This window comes from Orcinus orca, chromosome 8, assembly GCF_937001465.1.
Source record: "Orcinus orca chromosome 8, mOrcOrc1.1, whole genome shotgun sequence".
Lineage (NCBI taxonomy): Eukaryota > Metazoa > Chordata > Mammalia > Artiodactyla > Delphinidae > Orcinus > Orcinus orca.
The window spans coordinates 12676580-12704428 of NC_064566.1; the positions used below are offsets into that span (position 1 = coordinate 12676580).

Sequence of the window (27849 nt, forward strand, 5' to 3'; positions counted from 1 at the left end):
GTTAGGGCTGAAAGTTTCAAGCTTTTAATTAGACTTGGTCTTTCTGGTGACTAGCTCCCATCCTGAAGCTATCCAGGAGTCACCTCATTAGAACAAAAAGTGTTCCCATAACCCAGGATATTCCAAGGAATTTAGGAGCTCTGTGTCGGGAACCAGGGTCAAAGATCAAATATTAGAACAAAAGATGCTCCTAGCACCTCTGTCAGTCAGGAGATTGCAGGAGTTTTAGGAGCTCAGTGTCAGGAGGCAGAACCAGAGACCAATGTGTATATTTATTATTACTTCACCGATTCTGATAGAGGTTTGTTGACTCTGTAGATCATATTGGAAAGAATTGCCATCTTGGCAATATTAAGGCTTTTGGTTCATGAACATGGGATGCTTTTCCATTTATTTAGATTGTATTTAACTTTTTTAGCAGTGTTTTGTAATTTTCATAGTATTAAGTTTTGCAGGGTTTCTTTAATCAGTTTATATGTATATATTTTATTCCTTTCGATACTATTGTAAATGAAATTATCTTCTTATTTTCATTTCAGATTGCTCATTGCAGGTTTATAGAAATACAATTCATTTTTTTATATCAATCTTGTATCCTGTAACCCTACTGAACTCTAATTAGTTTTAGTAGTGTTATAGTGGAATTTTTGGGACTTTCTATTTACAGGACAATATCATCTGCAAATAAAGATAGTTTTACTGCTTCCTTTCCGATCTGGGTGCCTTTTTTTTTTTTTTTTTCCCTTAAATTGCCTTGGATAGATCCTCCAGTACAATGTTGAATAGAAGTGACAAGAGTTGTCTTATTCCTGATTTAAGAGAGAAAGTTTTTAGTCTTTCACCATTGAGTGTGATGTTATCTGAGTTTCTCATAATGCCCTTTATCGTGTTGAGGAAGTTACTTTCTATTCCTAGCTTGTTGAGTGTTTTATTAATGAAAGAGTATTCAGTTTGGTACCACGGCCTTGATTCACATTGACACCAATAATTTTACCTACCGTTGCTTTTGCATTATCAGTGCAAATATTAACACAGTGGAAAGGGCAAATGATGTAGTGTTATTATGAAAAGTGTTTTGACCTCACTAATCCCCTGAAACAGTCTTAGGGACCTCTAGGAATCGGACCTCTAGGAATCTATGGACCATATTTTGAGAACCACTGCTCTAAACATTAGTCTGAGATTGAATATGCTATTTTAGGAGTGGTATCAAACTGAGCTGAGCTATTACCTCCTTTGGTTTGAGCATTATGGTTCTATTAATGAAGCCTAAAATCAGATACACTTTTAGCAGCCATGTAACACTGTTGTGCCTATTCAGAGTATAATGATGTTGAGGTCTTTTTTTTTTCCTTCTTTTTTTGAACAAAAACTGCTCTTCAGCATGTTTTTTTCTCCCTAATCTACACATTTGAAGGTTTTATTTTTAATCTCTGTAATATTTTACACCCATTCCAATTTTTTTTAATTAAATTTATTTATTTATTTATTTTTGGCTGTGTTGGGCCTTCGTTGCTGTGCGCAGGCTTTCTCTAGTTGTGGTGAGCCGGGGCTACTCTTCGTTGTGGTACGTGGGCTTCTCATTGTGGTGACTTCTCTTGTTGTGGAGCACGGGCTCTAGGTTCGCGGGCTTCAGTAGTTGTGGCTCACGGGCTCTAGAACGCAGGCTCAGTAGCTGTGGTGCACGGGCTTAGTTGCTCCGTGGTATGTGGGATCTTCTGGGACGAGGACTTGAACCCATGTCCCTTGCATCAGCAGGCGGATTCTTAACCACTGCGCCACCAGGCAAGCCCTACACCCATTCCTGTTAATTTCATTTGTTTCTTCTTGGTTTTCTTTTCGTTCTTTGGGTTCTAATTATGTTAATAAGTGCATTAATTTAATCATTTCCAGCATCATGTTCTCAGTGTTATAAATATGCCGTCTGTATTTCCATCTAGGACACTAATAAAAATCTCAAACAGAAGTCCTGTAGACCTTTGGTGTGGTCTGTGGAATGGTCCTAGGCCACAAATTATTTGTTACTGGATTGCAGTAAGATAGATAAAATCAAAAAAAAAAAAAAAAAGATAGATAAAATCAGAAAGTGAGAGAATGCATTAGAAGCTTTTATAGTGACATTGCCACAGACATTCAAGGTTTCTGTATTTCATAAAAGTATCAGTCTGGAACAGATTAGAAATTAAAGAAAAAAAAAACACTTCCTTTCCACATATAGTTTGAGAAGCACTGCACTAGACCAGCATTTTTCCAACTTTTTGGCTAGAATCTACAATATTTTACATTGCTACATAGTATATACATATGTGGTGATGATGGGCATGTAACAGAAAATAGTTTTCATGAAACATGTTTACCTTTACCATGAGTGATGAACTGATAAACTCTGATACTTTGTTTCTTTTTCTTTTTTCTTTTTTTTTTTTTAATGCTGGTTGAGACCTCCTAAATTTGATTCATGTCCCACTAATGGGTTGAAATATGCAGCTTGTAAATACAGCTCTAGGCTAGAATGAATATGAGCATTACATATATTTCTCATATTTCATACACTCCTATTTTTCTCTCAAAAGGACTCTCACTGTATATTTTTCTTTTAGTACTTCCTTGTGAACAGTTGATTGTGTTATAAGGATAGAATCTTCATCACTCTTATCAGTTTATAATACACTTTCTTTATCAAAAAAAATTATTTAAAATATTGTCCATCAAATATTATTTTTGAGTTTGACATTTTTTGTTTCAGCAACAGAGTTAAATACTAAACATGAATTATTTTATAGGGTTTTATTTTTAGTGAAGATTGACTAGAGTTGATTTGTATTGTGTGTATGTTTTAAATTATTTTTGGTACTTTGGTAAAAATATAAACTTAAAAATAGATTTCTCACCATAGTGAGATACCACCTCATACCCAAAAGGATAGCTACTTTCGGGGAAAAAAACAGAAATACCAAGTGTTGGAGAGGATGTGGAGACATTGGAACCCTTGTGCATTACTGGTGGGAATATAAAATGCTGCAGCCACTATGGGAAACAACATGGCAGTTCCCAAAAAAATTAGTCATAGAATTTCCATAGGGTCAAGCAATTCCACTTCTGGGTGTATACCCAAAAGAATTAAAGTAGGGTATTTAGGAGATATTTGTACACCCATGTTCATAGCAACAATATTCCCAATAGCCAAAAAAGTGCAAGCAACCTAAGTCTTCATCGATGAAAGAATGGATAAATAAGATGTGGTGGGCTTCCCTGGTGGCGCAGTGGTTGAGAGTCCGCCTGCCAATGCAGGGGACGCGGGTTCATGCCCCGGTCCGGGAAGATCCCACATGCCGCAGAGTGGCTGGGCCCGTGAGCCATGGCAGCTGAGCCTGTGCATCTGGAGCCTGTGCTCCTCAACGGGAGAGGCCACAACAGTAAGAGGCCTGCATACGGCAAAAAAAAAAAAAAAGAGAGAGAAAAAAAAAAAGATGTGGTATATACATAAAATGGAATATTATTCAACTTTAAAAAGGAGGGAAATTCTGGGACTTCCCTGGTGGGCCAGTCATTAAGACACTGCACTTCCAATGCAGGAGGTGCAGGTTCAATCCCTGGTCGGGGAACTAAGATCCTACATCCCACATGCCATGCGGCCGAAAAAAGAAAGGAAGGAAGGAAATTCTTTTTTTTTTTTTTTTTTTTAACATCTTTATTGGGGTATAATTGCTTTACAATAGTGTGTTAGTTTCTGCTTTATAACAAAGTGAATCAGTTATACATATGTTCCCATATCTCTTCCCTCTTGCGTCTCCCTCCCTCCCACAGGAAGGAAATTTGACACGTGCTGCAACATGGATGAGACTTGAGGATGTTATGCTAAGTAAAAATACAGTCCCAAAAAGACAAATGCTGTTAAGATTCCATTATGTAGCAGTCAAGGTCATAGTAGAATGCTGGTTGCCAGGGGCTGTGGGGAGGGGGAATGGGGAGTTATTTAATGAGTACAGGGTTTCTGTTCTGAAAAAATGAAAAAAAGTTTTGGAGTTCAGTTGCACAACAATGTGAATATACTTAATACTACTAATCTGTACACTTAAAAATAGTTAAGATGGTAAATTCTACATGTATTTTACCATACTTCTTTAAAAAAATTAGCTTCCGAATGCTGGTAAGTCTTGCATAGAAGCGTAACATGTTGGTTGTTTCAAGTACTGAATTATCAACTTGTGTTTTAACAGTTCTGCATTTTCCAGTTGGTAAGCGTTGAGAATAACCGCTACAGCATAGATCACATTTCCTCACTATTCACTTCTCAGGTAGGTTGAGTCATCCTTTGCATATCATAGAAGTACAGGAAAGAAACATTGGCTAACTTAACTATGTTGTAATGGGATTGAAATCTTAAAATGGAATATTAAATGAAACTTCATGCAAAGAAATTTCATTTGGATTTTACCAAGTTCACGTGGTACTGTCTTTTGTTTTCATGCTTTTACCTCTCCTACTAATACAAGTTTAAGTCACCATAACTTAGTACCTTTTCTTTCTTGTTTTAACAAGAGTTTTTGTTTATTTGTTTCCCCCCTACATTTCCTTCTAGGAGACACTGATTGACTTTGCCTTAACCTCTACGGATATCTGGGTCTTGTGGCATGATGCTGAGAACCAAACAGTTGTGAAATATATCAACTTTGAACAGTACGGGTCCCTCACCTCTGTCATCCTACCTTACCCCAAGCAAATTCATACTTAGAAAAGAAGGAGAGCTTTTTATGTAGAACAAAAGTCAAATGTTCGCATTTAAAGGATTCAGACCCGGGTTTGCCTATTTTCGGACATACCTTCTTTTTTATTTTTTGTTATTTCCTACCTTATGATTTTAGGACAAAATAAGTATTCTTAGAGTTGGAATGAGGTGAAGAAAATACCATCTTTTTGGGGAGAGATAGCACATAACCAGAATACTTCTTTTTTAATTTAAAACAAGCTCTGGCTGGTTTTATTAAAGAAAAGTTGTGCATGATTTCCTTTGCACCAGTCTGTTCTGGCGTGCTTCTAATGATATCAAAACCACCTGGATCAGTGATAGCCAGTGTGCATACTCTGTAGTATTTTCCACACATTGTGCCCAGTTCAGTACTATTGCCACTGTAGTGATGGATACATGGCATAATACTCTATTTCAGATTTCCCCAAGGCTGGGCAGTTGTTGGCAAGGATGACCAGTTTCACTTTGCCTTGTCTGATCATTTTCTAAGTCGTCTTGTACCCGAGCACATACTTTCCACTTTTCATAACAAGTTGGAGCCTAGAGTTGATCGACTCCAGCGACTTTTTTGTCTTCCTTGCGGGCACCATCTTCCTGCCTGAGGTGCAGGACACCCCCAACCAAGAGCAGCTGCCAGGATGGCCAGGGAGCGAGAAAGCCCCCAAATGCTTCTAATCTGTGCATTTTCTGTTTCTGTGCAAAGGCTATTTCTGATACCCACAACTTCCAAAAGACACTGCAGCCCCTTTGGGGTCTCAGTTTCCTCATGAGATGAGAAGTAGATTGGACAAATACAGTGCCTCTCAAACTTTTTTTTAAAGCAGGAATCCCTTTTTTTTTCAAAAGATAATGAACTCCAGGGCTTCCCTGGTGGCTCAGTGGTTGAGAGTCCGCCTGCCGATGCAGGGGACACGGGTTTGTGCCCCAGTCCAGGAAGATCCCACATGCCGCGGAGCAGCTGGGCCCGTGAACCATGGCCGCTGAGCCTGTGCGTACGGAGCCTGTGCTCCGCAACGGGAGAGGCCACAACAGTTAGAGGCCCGCACACCGCAAAAAAAAAAAAGATAATGAACTCCATTATATAACAAAACCAGTATTTTATGAATATAAAATTATAACACAATTTAACATGTTGATAACTAATATTAGATATATTTGGAATATCTGATATTTTTAATGTACATGATATTCATTTTAACATTTTCAATAGTTACAAAATACATTTAAAAACAAATTTTGAATCAAACACTTGTGTAGTCCCTGAAACACCTGTGGAGGATTCCCTAGAACATAGTTTGACGTCTCTGGAACTGCAGTTGACCCTCAAACAACATGGATTTGAACTGTGGGGGGTCCGCTTAATACACGGATTGTTTTCAGTAGTAAACACTGCAGTACTGTTTGATCTGCAGTTGCTTGAATAAGTTATACATGGATTTTTGACGGCACAGAGGGTCGACACCTGTAACCCCCCCATGTCGTTCAAGAGTCAGCTGTAAACTAATTGAGCTCAAGTGGGTCTCTCATGACCCTATATTCTAGAATAGGATTCTAGGAGTGGTTGCCCCCAGATTGACCCTGAACCACACCTCAGAAGATAGAGAGTACTCCTTATAGATGGCATTCAAGCAAAGAATCTGCGGTCAGGTGAGAGTTTGAATCCTGGTTGTACAACTTACTAGCTGTGAGATACCCTAAACCTCACTTTTGACATCTTAAAAATGAGGGCAGTGTATCCTTCAAAGAGTTATCCTAAGGTATACATGAATAGTATCTAGAATTGCACCTAGTATAATGTGCAGCATATGGTAAATGCAGAATGAAAGTTAGCTATTATTTGTAGATTTGTGTTTAGAGTTTTAATTTCAGGAAGGTGCCTATTAGAACAAGTAAGAGCACTTCTATAGTCCAGACTCTGCTATGAAGATGTTTCTTTTTTTGGAAACTTTTTTAATAGAATTGATCAAGCAGTAGTTGCAGAGGTTCAGTGATGGGACCCTCCCTGCCCAAATACTGCCAACAACATAAGCTTCATTTTTATTCATCATCTTTATGTAGACTGATGGACTTTTTCTCTCTATAGTAATGTTACAGGTCAGTGGAATCCAGTTTTTATGCAGCCTCTGCCAGAGGAAGAAATCATTATCAGAGATGATCAAGACCCCAGAGTAAGCAATGCTAAAGTCTTATGTAAGGAGATGATTTACCCTGATCATTAGTTTGAGAAGAACCAGTTGTATTAGCAGAACTCTTTCAGCTGCAGATGAAAGAAACCCACCTCAAACTGACTTAAGCTGAATGTATTGGCTTGTGCTGCTGGGAAGTTCAGAGTTACCTGGTTTCAGCCATGGCTGAAACAATGCCTTCAGGGCTTGATCTCTCCTTTGTCTCAATTCTGCTTTCCTCCTATGTTGGGTTTCTGAGCAAGCTTGCCTTCTGTGAACTTAGCAACCCCAGGGGAAAGAGCACTTCTGTTCCAGGCCCTGGAGTTGACACTGGCCTGGCTTTAGTCATGTGCTAATTCCTGGCATAGTCACTCTGATCAGAAGGAATAGAATATTCTGGCTTGGCATGAGAAACATGTCCAGCATGGGCCTTGCTATTGTGGAGGGTGAAGTTAGTTGGGTATGGGTACGGGAGGAATGGTTCTTCAGAGAAAGGTAAGGGATTTGTTAGTAAAAGAAGGGGAAATGGATTCTAGGCAGGCACAGACAGTAGGTGTCCACTATACTAACCATGTGAATATATGCATAAAAACTAGACATAAGAGGTATAAGCTATGACGAACATAACTTTAAAAGGTAATGCAGGGCTTCCCTGGTGGCGCAGTGGTTGGGAGTCCGCCTGCCGATGCAGGGGACGCGGGTTCGTGCCCCAGTCCGGGAAGATCCCACATGCCGCGGAGCGGCTGGGCCCGTGAGCCATGGCCGCTGAGCCTGCGCGTCCGGAGCCTGTGCTTCGCAACGGGAGAGGCCACAACAGTGAAAGCCCCGCATACCACAAAAAAACAAACAAACAAACAAAAAAAAAGGTAATGCAGTAGCAAAACAGGCCAATTTCCCTGTTTTTCAAGGACATCCTCAAGACAAATGGAAGAAAAACTTTCAGTTGATGCATTAATATTAAAATGAGATAAAGATCATGGGCTCTGGGTCTGAAACAATGACCCTTTGTAGGATTGGAAAACCCATTTTGAATATCTGAAATTGAATATTGCAAAATTTTTAATCCCAAGAGTTTATTGGCACTTAACTTTTGTCTAAAAGCCAAAATCACATACTAATTATTAAAATTCTTGTTTTTCTCCATTTTGGTCATTTTATAAATATCTCCTAGAATCTCAGTAGAAGGAAGGAAACTTGAATGAAGGTCAGCCAGGTTTGCTACTTATTGCCAAATCTGGTTTATAAAATTTGGTCAAAATGAGACCATAGGCAGTATGAGACTTTCCATTTTGTTCTCTCTACATTTCCCCACTTGTGAGAACTTTTTGCAGTTTTTTTTGTTTGTTTTTTACATATAATACCTATCATTATCAATTCCTTTTCTTTTATATGTAAACCATAAAAATGAGTTCTTTTGTGGATGGTGTAGAAACCACCTTAGTTTAATTATTCTCTTAACCAGCGTTTGTCACTAATAAACTAGATACAACTCTTGCATTTAAGATTGGCATTTGACAAGCTGTGTTTTCCAGTGGAACCCATTGAAGTGCACCATGAGGAACACAGCATTCTCAGTGTAGTACATCTAGTTGACTCAAAGACACTGCAGGCTTCACAGTGTGAAAATATATGACTGCTCTGCCACTTGTTACTGCTCAAATGCTGAAGGGCAGAATTTCCACATTCATGTAATAGGAATGCAGCCTTTGGTTTTAACGTGTTGAATTGTTCATTCAGATTTTTCCAAATTTTATCTTTTTTAGAATGATACTAATTCTTTTTTCAATGTTCTAACAGGAGATGTATTTGCAGAGTCTTTTTACACCAGGGCGATTCATTAATGCAGCTTTATGTAAAGCTTTACAGGTCAGTGAGAAAATATTTAGTGTTCATTTAAGACTCTCTTATTTTATTACTAATATTATATAGTTAATGATAACTGTTAATTTTGTTGTTTTGCATATACTAATACCATAGTTTTGCAATTGTATATACATGTGTTTGTAAATGCTACTGTAATTTTTTAAAATGTTCTTTCCATAAAAATGGCAAGAGTCCAGGCGGGGAGATAGGATTAAGGGCACTTTCCCAATGACTAGTGAAGCATGCCAGTAGTAAAAAGAGAAACTTGTACCTACACTATTGTAAAAAGATATACCATACTACACTGCATATAATCTCTATGCTTGAAAGAAGTTTTCTTGGGTAGGTTTGATGGTACTGTTTTTACCCTTTTGTTAGTACAGTGAAGGTCTGACTTGGTTCAGGTTCAAGAAAATAATCTAAGCTTCAAAGTTACATGGTTTAAGAGATGTTTAACCTTTTCCAAAACAATTCTTTACTTTAAAGTCACTTAGGCTTCCTTAAATTGCTACTTAGCTTCATGAATTTAAAATAGAATAATCACTTATAGAATTGAAAAGTTACTTAGAATCTCCTGATCTGACCTCCCACACAAAGCAGAAATACCTTCTGAGTCTTCTCTGACAGACAACTATTCAGCTTCTAGTTGTGTCTGCCTCCAGTGACAAGTCTCTCACCAGCTCTTTTGTGACTTACTGTTCAAAACTGTGCCACTTAAAAGTTCAACCCTGGGAATTCCCTGGCAGTCCTGTGGTTAGGACTCGGTGCTTTCACTGCCCGGGCCCAAGTTCAATCCCTGGTCGTGGAACTAAGATCCCACAAGCCGTGCAGTATGGCCAAAAAAAAAGTTCATCCCAGTATTGGATCAAATTTAACCCCCCCATCATTTAGGTAGCATCTTTCTTTGGGAACTTCATAGAACATGTCTCTTCTATAAAGCAACCCTTCAAATATTTTAAGAATCCTTCCATGTTATCTTTCTGCAGGGTAAAAATATACCCAGTTCCTTAACTTTCTCTCAGGTGATGTGGTTTCCAGATCCTTGACTTTTCTTCTAGGTACATTCTTAAATATCTGGCTATTCTATGTTTTCTGTTTTCTCTCTAATAAAACTCCAAGATGACACGGTCACTTTCTTCTAAGGTATTATTTCTTTCATCTCATCAGCCCTTCTTATTAACAGTAATCACATGTATGATTTCTCATGGTATCTCTTGCACACGGAGATATTGAATAATCAGTAAGGCGTTGCTCACAAGCTTTGCCTTAGGAGAATTATTCCCATTAGAGTGACCTACCCCACCACTACACTAGCTCACCTTTGTGCCAGTCAGGATGTATATGTTTGGCATCATCTTATATCTTCCTCCAGCTAAGCAATAGCCATTATGTTTCCTTTTGCTTTTTGTAATGATCCAGATGTACCCGGTTATAATTCTTACAGATTCATGAGCTTCTATAGTTTATTCTGGACTATAGAAACTATTTCAAAGTTGCTATGATTTCACAATTAGAAGTTATTTGCATACGACTTCCCTGGTGGCGCAGTGGGTAAGAATCCGCCTGCCAATGCAGGGGACACGGGTTCAAGCCCTGGTCCGGGAAGCATGCTGCGGAGCAACTAAGCCCGTGCGCCACAACTACTGAGCCTGCGCTCTAGAGCCCGCAAACCACACTACTGAAGCCCATGTGCCTAGAGCCCGTGCTCCACAACAGGAGAAGCTACCACAATGAGAAGCCCGAGCACCCCAAAAAAGAGTAGCCCCACTCACCACAACCAGAGAAAGCCCACGGGCAACAACAAGGACGCAACGCAGCCAATCAATCAATCAATTTATAAAAAGAAATTATTTGCGCAATGTTAAAGAGTAAATGTGTGTTTCAGGCATGTCCAGTCTCTACTGTATAGTATATTACCTCAGTATCTTCTGACCTGGAGTATTTTTCATTCACTTTTTAGTATTATGTGATACTCTAAAGTGTCTCTTTGTGTCTGTTTTATTTTTAGATTTTCTGTCGAGGAACTGACAGGAATTTAGATCTCTCCTGGAATGAACTAAAGAAAGAAGTTACTTTAGCTGTTGAAAGTGAGGTGAGGTTTGGGTAAAGAAAGAATGATAATTTCTTTCATCTCCCTATGGAGCAGATTGGTACTGAGAAATTGTTCAAATTGTTCCTTGGACCTTGTTAGTAAGAACTATAAATGTCTAAACCTTTTAATTAGTCTATGGCATGTAATGCATAAGGGGTATTCATTTGCCTATAGCTTAGTAAAATGATATTAAACAATTATGTTTTGGGGGGAGAAAGATCCCAAATGGTATCAAGAGGTTTTTTTTTTCCGTTGCCAGCTCCAAGGAAGTGTAACAGAGTATGAATTTTCCCAGGAAGAGTTCCGAAATTTACAACAGGAATTTTGGTGCAAGTTCTATGCCTGCTGTCTTCAGTATCAAGAAGCCCTTTCTCATCCTCTTGCCCTACATGTGAATCCACACACAAACATGGTGTGCCTGCTGAAAAAAGTAAGAGCAGAAACATAACAGAAGAACTCCTTTAGACTGTTCAGTGGGTCTTTCAGAATGTAGTGTCTATTGTATATTGTAGTTAGCTTTTAGGATTTTGGTGGGTTTTTTGTTGGGTGGGGGTCCTAAAATTATAGTTCATTTTTGTTTAAATATTCTTCTGCATTATTTATACTTTTTTGCATCTTGTTTTGTATTGAAGTGATTTCTAATTTGAAAGTTACAAGAGTAATACAGAGAACTTCTGTATACTCTTCAACCAGATTCACTGTTCCTTAACTTCCATTGCTTTTTTCTTTCTATAGATATGTTTTTTTCTTCCTGAGCCACTTGAGAGTTAGTTATAAACGTCATTCCCCTTAATCCTTACACATTTTAGCATGTATCTTAAGCACAAGGGTATTCTTATATTACCACAGCACAATTTAAAGATCAGGCAGTTTGATATTGACATAATATTATACAGTTTATATTCAGATTTTACCAGTTGTGCTTACAATTTTTATTCTTGATCTGGGATCCAATCCAAGATCTTGCGTTTATTTAGTTGTCAGGTTTCTTTAGCTTAATCTCCAGCTGTTGTCAGCCTTTCTTTGTCTTTCATGACAATGACATTTTTTTGAAGACTACGCCTGTTGTTTGGTAGAGTGTCCCTTAATTTGGATTTGTCTGGGGTTAGCTCATGATAAGATTCAGGTCTCAAATATTTTTTATCTTTAAACATTCACTGAAAAAAAAGTGTAACTGGAAGATTTGTATTTCCAGGGGTACCTGTCTTTCCTTGTGCCTTCCTCCTTTGTGGATCATTTATATCTCCTACCTGATGAGAATCTTTTGACAGAGGATGAGACAATCATATCTGATGGTAATAGTAATTGTTATGTCCGTATTTAAGCCCTTTCCGCCATGAACCCTATGCTTTCTTTCAAATGAATGCAGAAAACATTGATTTCCACTGTGGTCTTTCCTGGCCAGTTTACCACACTGTAGATATTTTAGGGGAAACTGAAGAGGGCTAAACATCTTTAAGACCTCAGATAGATACCTGGCATTTAATTATTAATATTTTAATTTAATATAATACTAGCTAGCAGCTCTTCATTGGCTTGAGACGTGAATGTCAACTTTCTCTTACTTATAGATGTGGATGTTGCTCGGGATGTCGTATGTCTCATAAAATGCCTTCGGCTGATTGGAGAGTCAGTAACTACGGATATGTCAGTAATGATGGAAATGAGTTGTTACAACCTACAGTCTCCAGAAAAGGCTGCAGAACAGATTCTGGAAGATTTGATCGCTATTGATGTGTAAGGAGAATTTAGGGTAAAGTCCATTTCCTAATGGAAATTTAGCAATTCTCAGTGCCAAAATCAGGTGTTTTTTTTTTGGTTTGTTTTTTGTTTTGTGGTACGCGGGCCTCTCACTGTTGCGGCCTCTCCCTTTGCGGAGCACAGGCTCCAGACGCGCAGGCTCAGTGGCCATGGCTCACGGGCCTAGCCGCTCCGCGGCATGTGGGATCTTCCCGGACCGGGGCACGAACCGTGTCCCCTGCATTGGCAGGCGGACTCTGAACCACTGCGCCACTAGGGAAGCCCCCCAGATCAGGTTTTTAATGTACACTCATGTGTGTACAAAGTAGAGGCTTAAAGTTAAAGTGAGTTGCCATGATTCTCAGTAGATATTTCAGCTTTTAAACAGAAAATCTAATACATGAATTCAGGTTTGGAAACAGACTCATGAATTATGGTCTGGCTATTAACTGAGCTATAAATTCTAAAATGTAAAAGTATTTTTCTCGCATTCATTTTGTCTGTCATTTCCAAAAAAAAAATAGGGAAAAATTTCTACATGGAGAAAAGTATCTTGTACACCAGAGTGATTATCTCTACTCCTTTATTATATGGCTGGTTTTCCTGTTTCATTTAGCTTATACGGCATATAGAGTCTATCTCATATATTCTCGGTAGTAATAGGAATTTTCTAATTTCCTTATAGAGACAGTGTGATGGAGGATATTTGTAGTAAACTGCAAGAGATTAGGAACCCAATCCATGCCATTGGACTTCTTATACGGGAAATGGATTATGAAACAGAAGTGGAAATGGAAAAGGGATTCGATCCAGGTAAATGACAGAACAACAAATGTACCTCTCTGATTTAGAGAAAACAGTGATACATTTAACTGTTTTGTTTTGTTTTTTAATTACAGCTCAGCCTTTGAATATTCGAATGAATCTTTCCCAGGTCTATGGTAGTAGCACAGCAGGGCGTATTGTGTGCAGAAGTGTGTGTAAAATTGCCAGTACTCGCTTCCTCATCTGCCGAGACCTCTTGATCTTACAGCAGCTACTAATGAGGCTAGGAGATGCAGTAAGTACTACCTGAGGGAAAGCTTGTAACATCTGAAACCTCTTCTTGACCTACAGGCACATAGCAGAATGTCAGCTCTGAGAGCACGGAGACTTCTGTCTTTGTTCACTGCTCTATCCCCCATGCTTGGCCCTTAGTAGGTACTCTATAAATACAGGTTGAATTAAGAATGAGTAAACATGATAACCGAAAATTACAGATTAAGAACGTATATGAAGCAGGTTGTTTTACTCTTTGTGTATATAATGGTGGGATAATTTGTGTATATAATGGTGGGATAATTTCCTAGGGTGGCTCTCCCAAAATGTAGTATTATTAGTACAACTTGGGATGTGATAGCAGGGCACCATTTAGTGTGGAGGAGAGAGGAAGAAGAAGAAAAAGAACTTCTCTATTTCTGCAGTACAGGATTTACCCTAAGCAGTTTTAAGATTATAGAGTTTGTTTTGGGGGTCCTCCTAACTCCATTCTCTGCATCCTTTTCCATTTTATTCTCCTTAGGCCACCAGACCCTTGTTACCATACAACTGCCCTCTTCTCCCCACCTTCTGAATGTTTTATGTTCAAAAATTACCTTTCTGCCCACCATCAGAAGTCCCATTTATCTCACTCATCTGAACCTGACAAGGAAGCAGTCTAATTCATGTTAATGTATAAATAGCTGAAAGGCCTTTGGGGCTCCCAGGGATATTTATACTTTTTAAATCAGAACTTATTAAATCATATACGTTGCTAATGGCAGAATTTCAGGTAAAAATAAGGAAATAACATTTAGGAAGATGATTTGTTTAGGACACCAAGGAGAAACAGGAACCTTTCCTGAGAGTCTGTCACTTAGGGCAGCCCTTACTAACCGAGTTCTTTTTAATCTTTGTAGATTCTTCCATTTCTTCAGGTTTTGGGGGGTATTTTTGTTTGTTTTTTTGTTTGTTTGTTTGCCGCATGGCTTGCAGGATCTTAGTTCCCCAACCAGGGATTGAACCCAGACTCTGACAGTGAAAGCCTGAGTTCTAACCACTGGACCACCAGGGAATTCATCTGTAATCTTCTACCCAGTGATAACCGCTATTACATTTTTTTTTAATATTTATTTATTTTGCTGCGCCGGGTCATAGTTGAGGCATGCGAGATCTTTTCGTTGCAGCATGAGGACTCTTAGTTGCAGCATGCCTGCGGGATCTAGTTCCCCAACCAGGGATCAAAACCAGGCTCCCTGCATTGGAAGCGTGGAGTCTTACCCACTGGACCAGGGAAGTCCCACTATTTACATTTTGTTATACACCCATTTTTTTTCTCTGCAAATAGTTTTAAAATTTTATTAGAAAATTAGTATATGTTATATTTTATTTTTCAGAATCTGGTTGTTTTTATTCTTCCACTTTACAAATCTCACCAGCATATTCACATGTTACTAAGTATTTTTATACAACATTATTTTTAATAGTTACCTACTATAATTTTAATTTATTCAACCAATCCTGTGGCCATCCAGGTTGTTGCCAGTTTTCCCCTTATAGATAGAACTTTCTGCACCCCTTTGACTATATCTCCAGGATGAATTCTAAGAACTAGAATTGATTGGTCATAAGTTAACACACGTTTTTTTCTTTTCGGCCACGCCGCGTGGCATATGGATCTTAGCTCCCTGACCAGGGAACGATGAACCTGTGCACCCCACAGTGGAAGCGCGGAGTCTTAACCACTGGACCACCAGAGAAGTCCCAAAGTTATGCACATTTTTAAAGCTTTTGGTATTCTTGTAAAATTTTCCTCTAATGGTCATACCTATTTTTACCCAAGACCAGAAGCTTAAGAAAGGACTTAGATTTCCCTGTTACTCTTCTTGAGTCCTGAACCTACAGATTTAATGAAAGTTAAGCTGTTTGTTGTTGTTTTCTTTTACACCATCAGCTCCCATGACGTGGTGAGCTGTTTTTTATTATTTTGTACTGTTAAATGGGTAGATATTTTTGTCGCCTGCTACCCCAAAATGTAATAGGTGTGTTGCTTTTATGTATGTGTATGTGTTGCTTTTATGTATGCCCTTTGTAACTGTATTATTTTATTTTACCTCCACCTGAACCTAAGAGTTATCATTACTAACTGCTGTTTACTGTCTCACCCACCCACCCACCACGTATAGGTGATTTTGGGAGCTGGTCAGCTCTTCCAGGCTCAGCAAGAACTACTACATCGAACAGCTCCCCTCCTCTTATCTTATTACCTCATTAAATGGGGAAGTCAGTGCTTGGCTACTGATGTTCCAGTTGACACACTGTGAGTTTCATTGTTCTGATTATTTTAAAAATAAATTGTGAGCTTAATTATTTTTTCCATTGTCTGAAAGAAAAAAAATTTAATATTATGCTATAGCACTGATATGCCTTTAAAATTCAGAGCTTTCAGGTACTCCCTTTTATAAAGGTTAAAGGCAACTTCTAAGAATGAAAATAATAAATATATATTTATTATTATATATGTGTATGTATAATGCAAAGACAAATCCTGTTGAAGGCAAAATAATAAGATGAGGTCATGGGGAAAGTTAGACTACACATAAAAATGTGCTAGTTATTAAGGGTAGGCTGAGATTCTTTATAGCCAAAAGAAGAAAGAAAATTCAATATGTACCTACAAGACTCACATTTCAATTAGATAAGCCATTTTGTTTTTGCTGGCAAGGGAAAGATTTTCATGGCATGGAGGTCTTAAGAAATTTCTGCTCTGGCTTCTCATTGAAGGATCACTGAATGATATGATGGGCAACAATCTAAACCATGGCTCATTTTCCAGATTTTCTTGTGCTTTCAACGGAGCTTTCATGTGTAATTTGTTAATAAAATTGACAGTGTTCTTGATAGGCTAACTTGTTGAAGTAATGTTTAGCATAGGAGAATTTATTGAGCTGTTGTTTTTCTGTTTTCCTTTTCCTCACAGGGAGTCTAATCTTCAACATTTATCAGTACTGGAACTAACTGACTCTGGTGCTTTAATGGCAAATAAGTTCGGTAAGGACTGGACTGTGTATGCATTTGATTTCAAGTTTGGCATTTATTGCATATTCATTAAAGTGGTCTTTTGCCACCTTTGCTTTGGAAAGGTCGGTTAGGCTGTGCTTTCACCTTGAGAGGGTACAAGCAAGCTGTGTCCTGAGACCTCTGGTTGTGACAAGAGGTTTGTGCAGGTGTAACCCTAGATCAGACATAAATGAAGGGTATTGCATGTGTTTATATGCACTGCTGCTTTTCCATTGTATATTGACACTCCAGTGATTAATTCAACAAAATCTTTTTTTTAATTTGCGAAGTTCATATAGCTTTTGTAATCTTGTCTTCATCAGCAGATATTCAAAAGGAGCCCTCTCTCACGCTTGAGAACCATTCTGGAGAATTTATTTTCTATTGTTTAGGTATAAAACTTAGAATCTTAGGACTGTACCTCCTGGAAGCACTTTCTAGAGAAAAGGAATGACTACAATGTTAAGTGGTTTTTTTATCGCATTTATATAGTACTTCATAGTTTACAGATTGCTTTTATTTATATTGGCATTGATTACACCAGTGATGCATTTTATATTTTGAAATAAAAAATGTTCTTTGTTACAGGCGTAAAATGAATCAGTAGACTGTCTTAATTGAAAATTGATGCTACTATCACAAGTTGGTGACTGTTAAAACTTTTTATTTTTAAGTATCTAGCCCTCAGACAATTGTGGAGTTATTCTTCCAAGAAGTTGCAAGAAAACACATTATATCTCATTTGTTCTCTCAACCAAAGGCACCTCTAAGCCAGACTGAGTTGAACTGGCCTGAGATGATTACTGCAATTACCAGTTACTTATTGCAGCTTTTGTATCCTTTCATTTAAAAGCCAGTTGAATGGTTTCTCTTATCCAAATAGTCTTAAGATTCAGTAATATTCTGCCTGTGTAATGAAGATTTTTAATGAGGTTGGGTACTTATCCCCCCAACAAGAGATGATATTTATTTTCAGATATCCCAATTTTTATTTTCTTTTAATTTGTTTTTTTGCTCAGGAGTTGAGCCAGATTTTATTGGTGCACACACATTTGATACCTAGATCTCTTTTTTTATATATATATAATTTATTTATTATTTTATTTTTTAATTTTTGGCTGCGATGGGTCTTTGTTGCTGAACACGGGCTTTCTCTCATTGCGGTGTGCAGGCTTCTCATCGCAGCGGCTTCTGTTGTGGAGCACGGGCTCTAGGGTGTGCAGGCTTCAGTAGTTGTGGCTCATGGGCTCCAGAGCACAGGCTCGGTAGTTATGGCACACGGGTTTAGTTGCTCCGTGGCATGTGGGATCTTCGGGGACCAGGGCTTGAACCCATGTTGCCTGCATTGGCAGGCAGATTCTTAACCACTTCCCACCAGGGAAGCCCTAGATCTCTTTTAAAACATACATTCATCAAATATTTATTGAATGGCTCTGTATGCCAGGCGCTGTGTTAGGTACTGGGTATCCACTGGCATAGTATGCTTGTGCAATATACTAGCTAGAATTAGAAGTGACCACCCAGTGATGAAATACATGCTTTAGTCCATTGTTAATTGAGCTCTAATCTAGGTGACTAGGCTCCTAGTATCTAACCTTTCCACTATGCTTGTCTAATATTAAAGTTACATAATTACGTAGAAAGGACGTGTGCCATGCCACCTTCCCTTTACCTTTTTTTTTTAAATTAATTTAAAAAATTTTTTTATTTCTGGTTGCAGTGGGTCTTCGTTGCTGTGCGCGGGCTTTCTGTAGTTGCGGCGAGCGGGGGCTACTCTTCCTTGCGGTGCGTGGGCTTCTCATTGCGGTGGCTTCTCTTGTTGCAGAGCACGGGCTCTAGGTGTGCAGGCTTCAGTAGTTGTGGCTCACGGGCTCTAGAGCGCAGGCTCAGTAGTTGTGGCGCAGGGGCTTAGTTGCTCCGTGATATGTGGGATCTTCCCAGAACAGGGCTCAAACCCGTGTCCCCTGCACTGGCAGGCAGATTCTTAACCACTGTGCCACCAGGGAAGCCCCTCTTTACCTTCTTTTTAAAAATTAAGCCATTTCATGGAGTTTGATGCCTAACATGTATTGATATATTTAAGTTTTGCCAAAACAGTAAATAATCTCCTTAACCAATGACTAGATGGCCTAGCAATCCTGGTTGCCTCTTTCTAGAATGTTTGATGGGAAATTGTCAGTATGTACAATTGCAGGTGAGTACTGTTGAACATTTCAGGACAATCATTCTTGTAAAGAATGGGATTTCTGGGACTTTTTTCTTTGTAAATGTTTCCTGCATTTTAATTGGGCTGATAGTAAGAACCACAATAATGTACACTCATTTACACCGAAACATACCCCAGAGAGATTTTCTTTACTTACCTCTTGGCAGTATCATTCCTAACAATTTTTTATAGAGTATTTTTTTGTTAGTTCTCTTTATTGGGTTCTCTTTATAGTAAGAAAACATACCATTGTCTTAATATAAATCCTTCACTGGAATCCAGTCAGTTGAACCAGTAAATACCAAAAGTTGGAAAATTGCTAGGATGGAAAGTGCATGTTTGTTTACATGTGTTAGTGTTATTGCAGTCCTGTTTGCTTTCTTAAAGTGTCTAATAACCTAGTATAAGAATGGATTAATGGGATTCGGATTTAATCTCCAGATGATTTCTGGAAATACAACTTTTGTGTTGATTGACCACTATCTTCTCTCCCTCTGTGAAGAACTTGGAAATGAGTATCTCCTTAAGGAATATTTATTCTCTAATCAGAAAGCATCTTTTATGCCTTTAAGGATTATATTCAACTGCTACATCCCTGGTGTCAAGTCAATGTTGGTTCCTGTCGATTTATGCTGGGACGGTGTTACCTGGTTACAGGAGAGGGACAGAAGGTAAACTGCATTTGAAAAATGAGCAAACCTTAGTGCAAGGAGAACACTTAGTTTCCATCTAAGTGAGGGAATGGGAGGCACAGAATCCTCCAGATAAAGATACAGGAAACTAATAGTGCCAACAAGGGGCATAATATACCTGTGGGGACCGTTTAGCTTCACATACTTTGCAGATTACTTAGGACACAGGAAAATATGAAGAAGAAAACATTAAAACCCTCCTGCCCCTGTGCAGGTATTTTTAGGGATGCGTTTTTGCAAATAAAATTTATTTCTCAATTACACTGTTTTTATTATATCTTTTTTTTTTTTGGCTGCATTGGGTCTTCGTTGCTGTGCATGGGCTTTCTCTAGTTGTGGCGAGCGGGGGCTACTCTTCATTGCAGTGCACAGGCTTCTCATTGCAGTGGCTTCTCCTGTTGCAGAGCAAGGGCTCTGAGCGCATAGGCTCAGTAGTTGTGGCTCGCAGGCTCTAGAGCGCAGGCTCAGTAGTTGTGGCGCATGGGCTTAGTTGCTCTGCGGCATGTGGAATCTTCCCGGACCAGGGCTCAAACCCGTGTCCCCTGCATTGGCAGGTGGATTCTTAACCACTGCACCACCTGGGAAGTCCTATATCTTTCTTTTATGCTGGTTTTCTTCCCATTATGGTAGTTTACATTTCTAATTTTTTCTTGATATCCTGTTATGGAGCTTTTCAAACACAAAGAAAAGTTCAAAGACTTTCATATTAAACAATCATATACCCCCCACTCAAATTCTACAGTTGTTAACATGTTGCTACAGTTGGTGTATCACATTTATCCATCAATTTTCTTATTAAAGTTTACTTTTTAATTAACAGCATTTAAGTTAAAAAGTTAGATAAATTAGGGCTTCCCTGGTGGCGCAGTGGTTGAGAGTCCGCCTGCCGGTGCAGGGAACACAGGTTCGTGCCCTGGTCCGGGAAAATCCTACATGCCGCGGAGCGGCTGGCCCCATGAGCCATGGCCGCTGAGCCTGTGTGTCCAGAGCCTGTGCTCCGCAACGGGAGAGGCCACAACAGTGAGAGGCCCGCATACCGAAAAAAAAAAAAAGATAAATTAAAGAAAATATTAAATATTGCATCAGAGAGAATTTAGATATGACAGAAACTGCAAATGCAGTCAGTGGTCTTATATAATTTTATTTCTTTTTTGGTTCTCGTTGGTACAAGAAACCTTGACTTATAGCACCTAGAAGTGGAACAGTCTATCATAAGTCATTTTGTATTCTTCTATTTCTCCAGGCTCTGGAATGTTTCTGCCAGGCAGCATCTGAAGTGGGCAAAGAGGAATTCTTAGATCGCTTGATCCGTTCAGAGGATGGGGAGATTGTGTCCACCCCCAGGCTGCAGTATTATGATAAGGTATATTCTGTCATGGTTTGGTCCTTCTTACACCACTCTGTGTAAAAATGTAACAGGGCAGGGGGGGCAGATAAATTAGGAGTTTGGGATTAACATATACACACTACTATATATAAAATAGGTAAACAACAAGGACCTACTGTATAGCACAAGGAACTGTACTCAATATCTTGTAATAACCTATAATGGAAAAGAATCTGAGAAAGAATATGAATATATACATATAGATAAATATGTACAACTGAATCACTTTGCTGTACATTTGAAACTAACACAACATTATAAATTAACTATACTTCAGTTTAAAAAAATGTATCTGAAATATATTAGTTTGGTATTTGGGGAGGAAAATAACATAAAAATTTAATCACTCCCTGAATCTCCAAATGGAGAGAAAAATGAATTTGCCTAGAGAAATTGAAGAAACATATTTTTAAATTTGATATATGGATTTTTTGTTTTTTCATTTTTTTTTATTTGGTTGCACTGGGTCTTAGTTGCAGCAGGAGGGCTCCTTAGTTGCGGCATGCATGTGGGATCTAGTTCCCTGACCAGGGATCAAACCCTGGCCCCCTGCATTGGGAGCACGGAGTCTTAACCACTGCACCACCGAGGAAGTCCCTGATAAATGTTTTTAACTTAAATGAAATTCCCATCATGATATAATTTTGTTAGCTCTGTCATCATTAGAACTTTGTTACTTAGTATTCATCTTGCTGATATCTCAAAGAATTAACTTGTAATGCTGTATTTAGCCTTAGTTTGTGATTTAGCCCTGGGTACCCCTCCTGACCTTTTTTTCCTTCTACTCTTTCCTGTGGTCACTCACTCAGCTATAACAGTAGTGGCCTTCTTACTGTCTCATAAAAGCCAAGCACATACTCTGTTCCCTTCAGGACCTTTCTCCCTGCTGTTCCTCATCCTGGAATGGTCTTCCTCCAGGTAGTCAAGTTTCTAATGCCCTCATTTCATACAGGTCTCTGCTCCTGTGTCACCTCCTGAGAGTTCCTCCCTGCCTTGCCTACGAAGAAGCAGAGTAACTGTCGTGCACGTGCTCTCCTGCACACCTGCTCCTTCTCTCCCTTAGTGCAGAGTGAGGCACTGTGGGCAGTCTCCTTGCCCCGCTTTATTTTCCTTTATGACATTTAGCCATGCTTGATGTTATATTTTAGACTCTATGTTATTTTTTTTTCACATCTTTATTGGAATATAAGTGCTTTACAATGTTGTGTTAGTTTCTGCTGTACAAAGTGAATCAACTGTATGTATACATATATCCCCATATCCCCTCCCTCTTGAGCCTCCCTCCCACCCTCCCTGTCCCATCCCTCTAGGTCGTCACAAAGCACTGAGCTGATCTCCCTGTGCTATGCAGCTTCCCAGTAGCCATCCATTTTACATTTGGTAGTGCATATACGTCAGTGCTGCCCTCTGACTTCATCCCAGCTCCCCCCCCCGCCCACCGGTGCCCTCAAGTCTGTTCTCTACGTCTGCGTCTTTATTTCTGCCCTGCCGCTAGGTTCATCAGTACCGCTTTTTAAAATTCCATATATATGCATTAGCATACGGTATTTGTTTTTCTCTTTCTGAGTTACTTCACTCTATGACAGATTTTTCGTCCATTCACCTCACTACAAATAACTCAATTTCGTTCCTTTTTATGGCTGAGTAATATTCCATTATATATATGTGTCACAATCTTCTTTATGCAGTCATCTGTTGATGGACATTTAGGTTGTTTCCATATCCTGGCTATTGTAAACAGTGCTGCAATGAACACTGTGGTGTGTGTCTCTTTTTGAATTATGGTTTTCTCAGGGTATATGCCCAGTAGTGGGATTGCTGGGTCATATGGTAGTTCTATTTTTAGTTTTTTAAGGAACCTCCATACTGTTCTCTATAGTGGTTGTATCAGTTTACATTCCCACCAACAGTAGGAGGGTTCCCTTTTCTCCACACCCTCTCTAGCATTTATTGTTTGTAGATTTTTTGATGATGGCCATTCTGACTGGTGTGAGGTGATACCTCATTGTAGTTTTGATTTGCATTTCTCTAATGATTAGTGATGTTGAGCATCTCTTCATGCGTTTGTTGGCCATCTGTATGTCTTCTTTGGAGAAATGTCTATTTAGGTCTTCTGCCCATTTTTGGACTGGGTTGTTTGTTTTTTTGACATTGACCTGCATGAGCTGCTTGTATATCTTGGAGATTAATCCTTTGTCAGTTGCTTCGTTTGCAAATAATTTCTCCCATTCTGAGGGTTGTCTTTTGGTCTTGTTTATGGTTTCCTTTGCTGTGCAGAAGCTTTTAAGTTTCATTAGGTCCCGTTTGTTTATTTTTGTTTTTATTTCCATTACTGTAGGAGGTGGGTCAAAAAGGATCTTGCTGTGATTTACATCATGGAGTGTTCTGCCTATGTTTTCTTCTAAGAGTTTTATAGTATCTGACCTTACATTTAGGTCTTTAATCCATTTTGAGTTTATTTTTGTGTATGGTGTTAGGGAGTGTTCTTTTGTTGTTGTTGTTGTTGTTTTTGGCTGCATTGGGTCTTCGTTGCTGCACACGGGCTTTCTCTAGTTGTGGTGAGCGGAGGCTACTCTTCCTTGTGGTTTGAGGGCTTCTCATTATGGTGGCTTCTCCTGTTGCAGACCACGGGCTCTAGGCACGCGGGCTTCAGTAGTTGTGGTACACAGGCTCAGTAGTTGTGGCTCATGGGCTCTAGAGCACAGGCCCAGTAGTTGTGGCGCACGGGCTTAGTTGCTCCATGGCATGTGGGATCTTCCCAGACCAGGGATTGAACCCATGTCCCCTGTACTGGCAGGCAGATTCTTAACCACTGCGCCACCAGGGAAGTCCGGGAGTGTTCTAATTTCATTCTTTTACATTAGCTGTCCATTTTTCCCAGCACCACTTATTGAAGAGGCTGTCTTTTCTCCATTTTCTATTCTTGCCTCCTTTATCAAAGATAAGGTGACCATATGTGTGTGGGCTTTCTATCTTGTTGCATTGATCTATATTTCTGTATTTGTGTCAGTACCATACTGTCTTGATTACTGTAGCTTTGTAGTATAGTCTGAAGTCAGGGAGCCTGATTTCTCCAGCTCTGTTTTTCTTTCTCAAAGATTGCTTTGGCTATTTAGGATCTTTTGTGTTTCCTTACAAATTGTAAGATTTCTTGTTCTAGTTCTGTGAAAAATGCCATTGGTAATTTGATAGGGATTGCATTGAACCTGTAGATTGCTTTGAGTAGTATAGTCATTTTCACAATATTGATTCTTCCAATCCAGGAGCATGGTATATCTCTCCATCTGTTTATGTTATCTTTGATTTCCTTCATCAGTGTTTTATAGTTTTCTGAGTACAGGTCTTTTGCCTCCTTAGGTATGTTTATTCCTAGGTATTTTATTCTTTTTGTTGTGATGGTAAAATCGGATTGTTTCCTTAATTTCTCTTTCTGATCTTTTGTTGTTAGTGTACAGGAATGCAAGAGATTTCTGTGCATTAATTTTGTTTCCTGCAACCTTACCAAATTCATTGATTAGTTCTAGTAGTTTTCTGGTGGCATCTTTAGGATGTTCTATGTATAGTATCATGTCATCTGCAAACGTTGACAGTTTTACTTCTTCTTTTCCAATTTGTATTCCTTTTATTTCTTTTTCCTCTCTGATTGCTATGGCTAGGACGTCTAATACTATGTTGAATAATAGTGGCGAGAGTGGACGTCCTTGTCTTGTTCCTGATCTTAGAGGAAATGCCTTCAGTTTTTCACCATTGAGAATGATGTTTGCTGTGGGTTTGTCATATGTGGCTTTTATTCTGTTGAGATAGGTTCCTCTGCACCCGCTTTCTGGAGAGTTTTCATCATAAATGGGTGTTGGATTTTGTCAAAAGCTTTTTCTGCATCTATTAAGATGATCATATGGTTTTTGTTCTTCAATTTGTTAATATGGTGGATCACATTGATTGATTTGCATATATTGAAGAATCCTTGCATCTCTGGGAAAAATCCCACTTGATCATGGTGTATGATCCTTTTAATGAGTTGCTGGATTCTGTTTGCTAGTATTTTGTTGAGGATTTTTGCATCTGTGTTCATCAGTGATATTGGTCTATAATTTTCTTTTTTTGTGATATCTTTGTCCGGTTTTGGTATCAGGGTGATGGTGGCCTCGTAGAACAAGTTTGGGAGTGTTCCTCCCTCCACAATTTTTTGGAAGAGTTTGAGAAGGATAGGTGTTAATTCTTCTCTAAATGTTTGATAGAATTCACCTATGAAGCCATCTGTCCTGGACTTCTCTTTGTTGGAAGATTTTTAATTACCGTTTCAATTTCACTACCTGTGATTGGTCTGTTTATATTTTCTAATTCTTCCTGGTTCTATCTTGGAAGGTTTTACTCTTCCAAGAATTTGTCCATTTCTTTCAGGTTATCCATTTTATTGGCTTACAGTAGGTTATAGTAGTCTCTTATCATCTTTTGTATTTCTGTGGTATCAGTTGTAACCTCTCCTTTTTCATTTCTAATATTATTGATCTGCATCCTCTCCTGTTTTTTCTTGGTGGTCTGGCTAAAGGTTTATCAATTTTGTTTATCTTCTCAAAGAACCAGATTTAGTTTTATTGATCTCTGCTATTGTTTTCTTTGTTTTTATTTCTGCTCTGATCTTTATGATTTCTTTCCTTCTACTAATTTTGGGCTTCCTTTGTTCTTTTTCTGGTTGCTTTAGGTGTAAGTTTAGATGTTTATTTGAGATTTTTCTTGTTTCCTGAGGTGACCTTGAATTGCTATGAACTTCCCTCTTAGAACTGCTTTTGCTGCGTCCCATAGGTTTTGGATTGTTGTGTTTTCGTTTTCATTTGTTTCTAGATATTTTTTGATTTCTTATTTTATTTCTTCAGTGATCTCTTGGTTATTTAGCAGCGCACTGTTTAGCCTCCATGTGTTTGTGTTTTTTACTGTTTTTTCCTGTAATTGATTTCTAATCTCATAGCGTTGTGGTCAGAAAAGATGCTTGATACAATTTCATTTTTCTTAAATTTTCCAAGGTTTGATTTGTGACCCAAAATGTGATCTATTCTGGAGAACGTTCTGCGTGCACTTGATAAGAAAGTGTATTCTTCTGCTTTCGGGTGGAATGTCCTAAAAATATCAATTAAGTCTATCTTGTCTGTTGTGTCATTTAAAGCTTGTGTTTCCTTATTTATTTTGTTTGGATGATCTTTCTATTGGTGTGAGTGGGGTGTTCAAGTCCACCACTATTATTGTGTTACTATCAATTTCTCCTTTTATGGCCTTATGTACTGAGGTGCTCCTATGTTGGGTGCATAAATATTTATAATTGTTGTGTTTTCTTCTTGGATGAATCCCTTGATAATTATGTAGTGTCCCTCCTTATCTCTTATAACAGTCTTTATTTTAAAGTCTATTTTATCTGATGTGAATATTGCTACTCCAGCTTTCTTATGATTTCCATTTGCATGGAATATCTTTTTCCATCCCTTCACTTTCAGTCTGTACGTGTCCCTAGGTCTGAAGTGGGTCTCTTGTAGACAGCATATATAAGCATCTTGTTTTTATATCCATTCAGCCAGTCTGTGTCTTTTGGTTGGACCATTTAATCCATTTACATTCAAGGTGATTATCGATATGTATGTTCCTATTACCATTTTCTTAATTGATTTGGGTTTGTTTTTGTGCGTCTTTTTCTTCTCTTGTGTTTCCTGCTTAGAAAAGGTCCGTTAGCATTTGTTGTAGAGCTAGTTTGGTGGTGCTGAATCCTGTTAGCTTTTGCTTGTCTGTAAAGCTTTTGATTTCTCCATCGAATCTGAATGAGATCCTTGCTGGGTAGAGTAATCTTGTAGGTTTTTCCCTTTCATCAGTTTAAATATGTCCTGCCACTCCCTTCTGGCTTGCAGAATTTCTGCTGAAAGATCAGCTGTTAACATTATGAGGATTCCCTTGTATGTTATTTGTTGCTTTTCCCTTGCTGCTTTTAACATTTTTCTTTGTATTTAATTTTTGATAGTTTGATTAATATGTGTCTTGGAGTGTTTCTCTTTGGGTTTATCCTGTATGGGACTCTCTGTGCTTCCTGGACTTGATTGACTATTTCCTTTCCCATGTTAGGGAAGTTTTCAACTATAATCTCTTCAAATATTTTCTCAGACCCTTTCTTTTCCTCTTCTTCTTCTGGGACCCCTATAATTCGAATGTTGGTGCATTTAATGTTGTCCCAGAGGTCTCCGAGACCGTCCTCAGTTCTTTTCATTCTTTTTTCCTCTGCTCCCTGGCAGTTATTTCCACCTTTTTATCTTCCAGGTCACTTACCTGTTCTTCTGCCTCAGTTATTCTGCTGTTGATTCCTTCTAGAGTATTTTTAAGTTCAGTTATTGTGTTGTTCATCACTGTTTGTTTGCTCTTTAGTTCTTCTAGATCCTTGTTGAATGTTTCTTGTATTTTCTCCATTCTGTTTCTGAGATTTTGGATCATCTTTACTATCATCACTCTAAATTCTTTTTCAGGTAGGTTGCCTATTTCATCTTCATTTATTTGGTCTTGTAGGTTTTTACCTTGCTCCTTTGTCTGTAACTTTTTTTTTTTCACTTCTTTTTTTTCTTTCTTTTTTTGATGGGTGAGGCTGTATTCCTGTCTTACTGGTTGTTTGGCCTGAGGCATCCAGCACTGGAGTTTGCAGGCAGTTGGGAGGAGCCAAGTCTTGGTGCCGAGATGAGACCTCTAGGAGGCCTCACTCTGATTAATATTCCCTGGGGTCTGAGGTTCTCTGTTAGTCCAGTGGTTTGGACTCAGAGCTCCCACTATAGGAGTTTGGGCCCGACCTCCGGCCTGGGAACCAAGATCCCACAAGCCAGGTGGTGTGGCAAAAAAAAAAAAAAGGAGCAAT

The 27849-nt window shown here is 38.7% G+C and overlaps 1 protein-coding gene and 1 pseudogene across 2 annotated transcripts in view; one reads left to right on the forward strand and one right to left on the reverse strand.

Annotated features, from left to right (window-relative positions):
* The window catches only part of NUP160 (nucleoporin 160), a 54887-nt gene that overhangs the window by 9838 nt on the left and 17200 nt on the right, over positions 1-27849 (forward strand). For both annotated transcript variants that reach the window (XM_004264113.4, XM_033412912.2), the window contains 16 exons: positions 4221-4298; positions 4583-4680; positions 6834-6918; positions 8713-8781; positions 10787-10870; positions 11130-11300; positions 12066-12165; positions 12442-12607; positions 13296-13423; positions 13510-13670; positions 15814-15947; positions 16608-16678; positions 17362-17521; positions 18812-18881; positions 19466-19564; positions 20829-20948. In XM_004264113.4, the coding sequence (XP_004264161.1) occupies positions 4221-4298; positions 4583-4680; positions 6834-6918; positions 8713-8781; positions 10787-10870; positions 11130-11300; positions 12066-12165; positions 12442-12607; positions 13296-13423; positions 13510-13670; positions 15814-15947; positions 16608-16678; positions 17362-17521; positions 18812-18881; positions 19466-19564; positions 20829-20948 (1794 nt within the window). The remainder of the gene's footprint in view (positions 1-4220; positions 4299-4582; positions 4681-6833; positions 6919-8712; positions 8782-10786; positions 10871-11129; positions 11301-12065; positions 12166-12441; positions 12608-13295; positions 13424-13509; positions 13671-15813; positions 15948-16607; positions 16679-17361; positions 17522-18811; positions 18882-19465; positions 19565-20828; positions 20949-27849) is intronic.
* Positions 4854-5340, reverse strand: LOC105748545 (60S ribosomal protein L30-like; annotated as a pseudogene).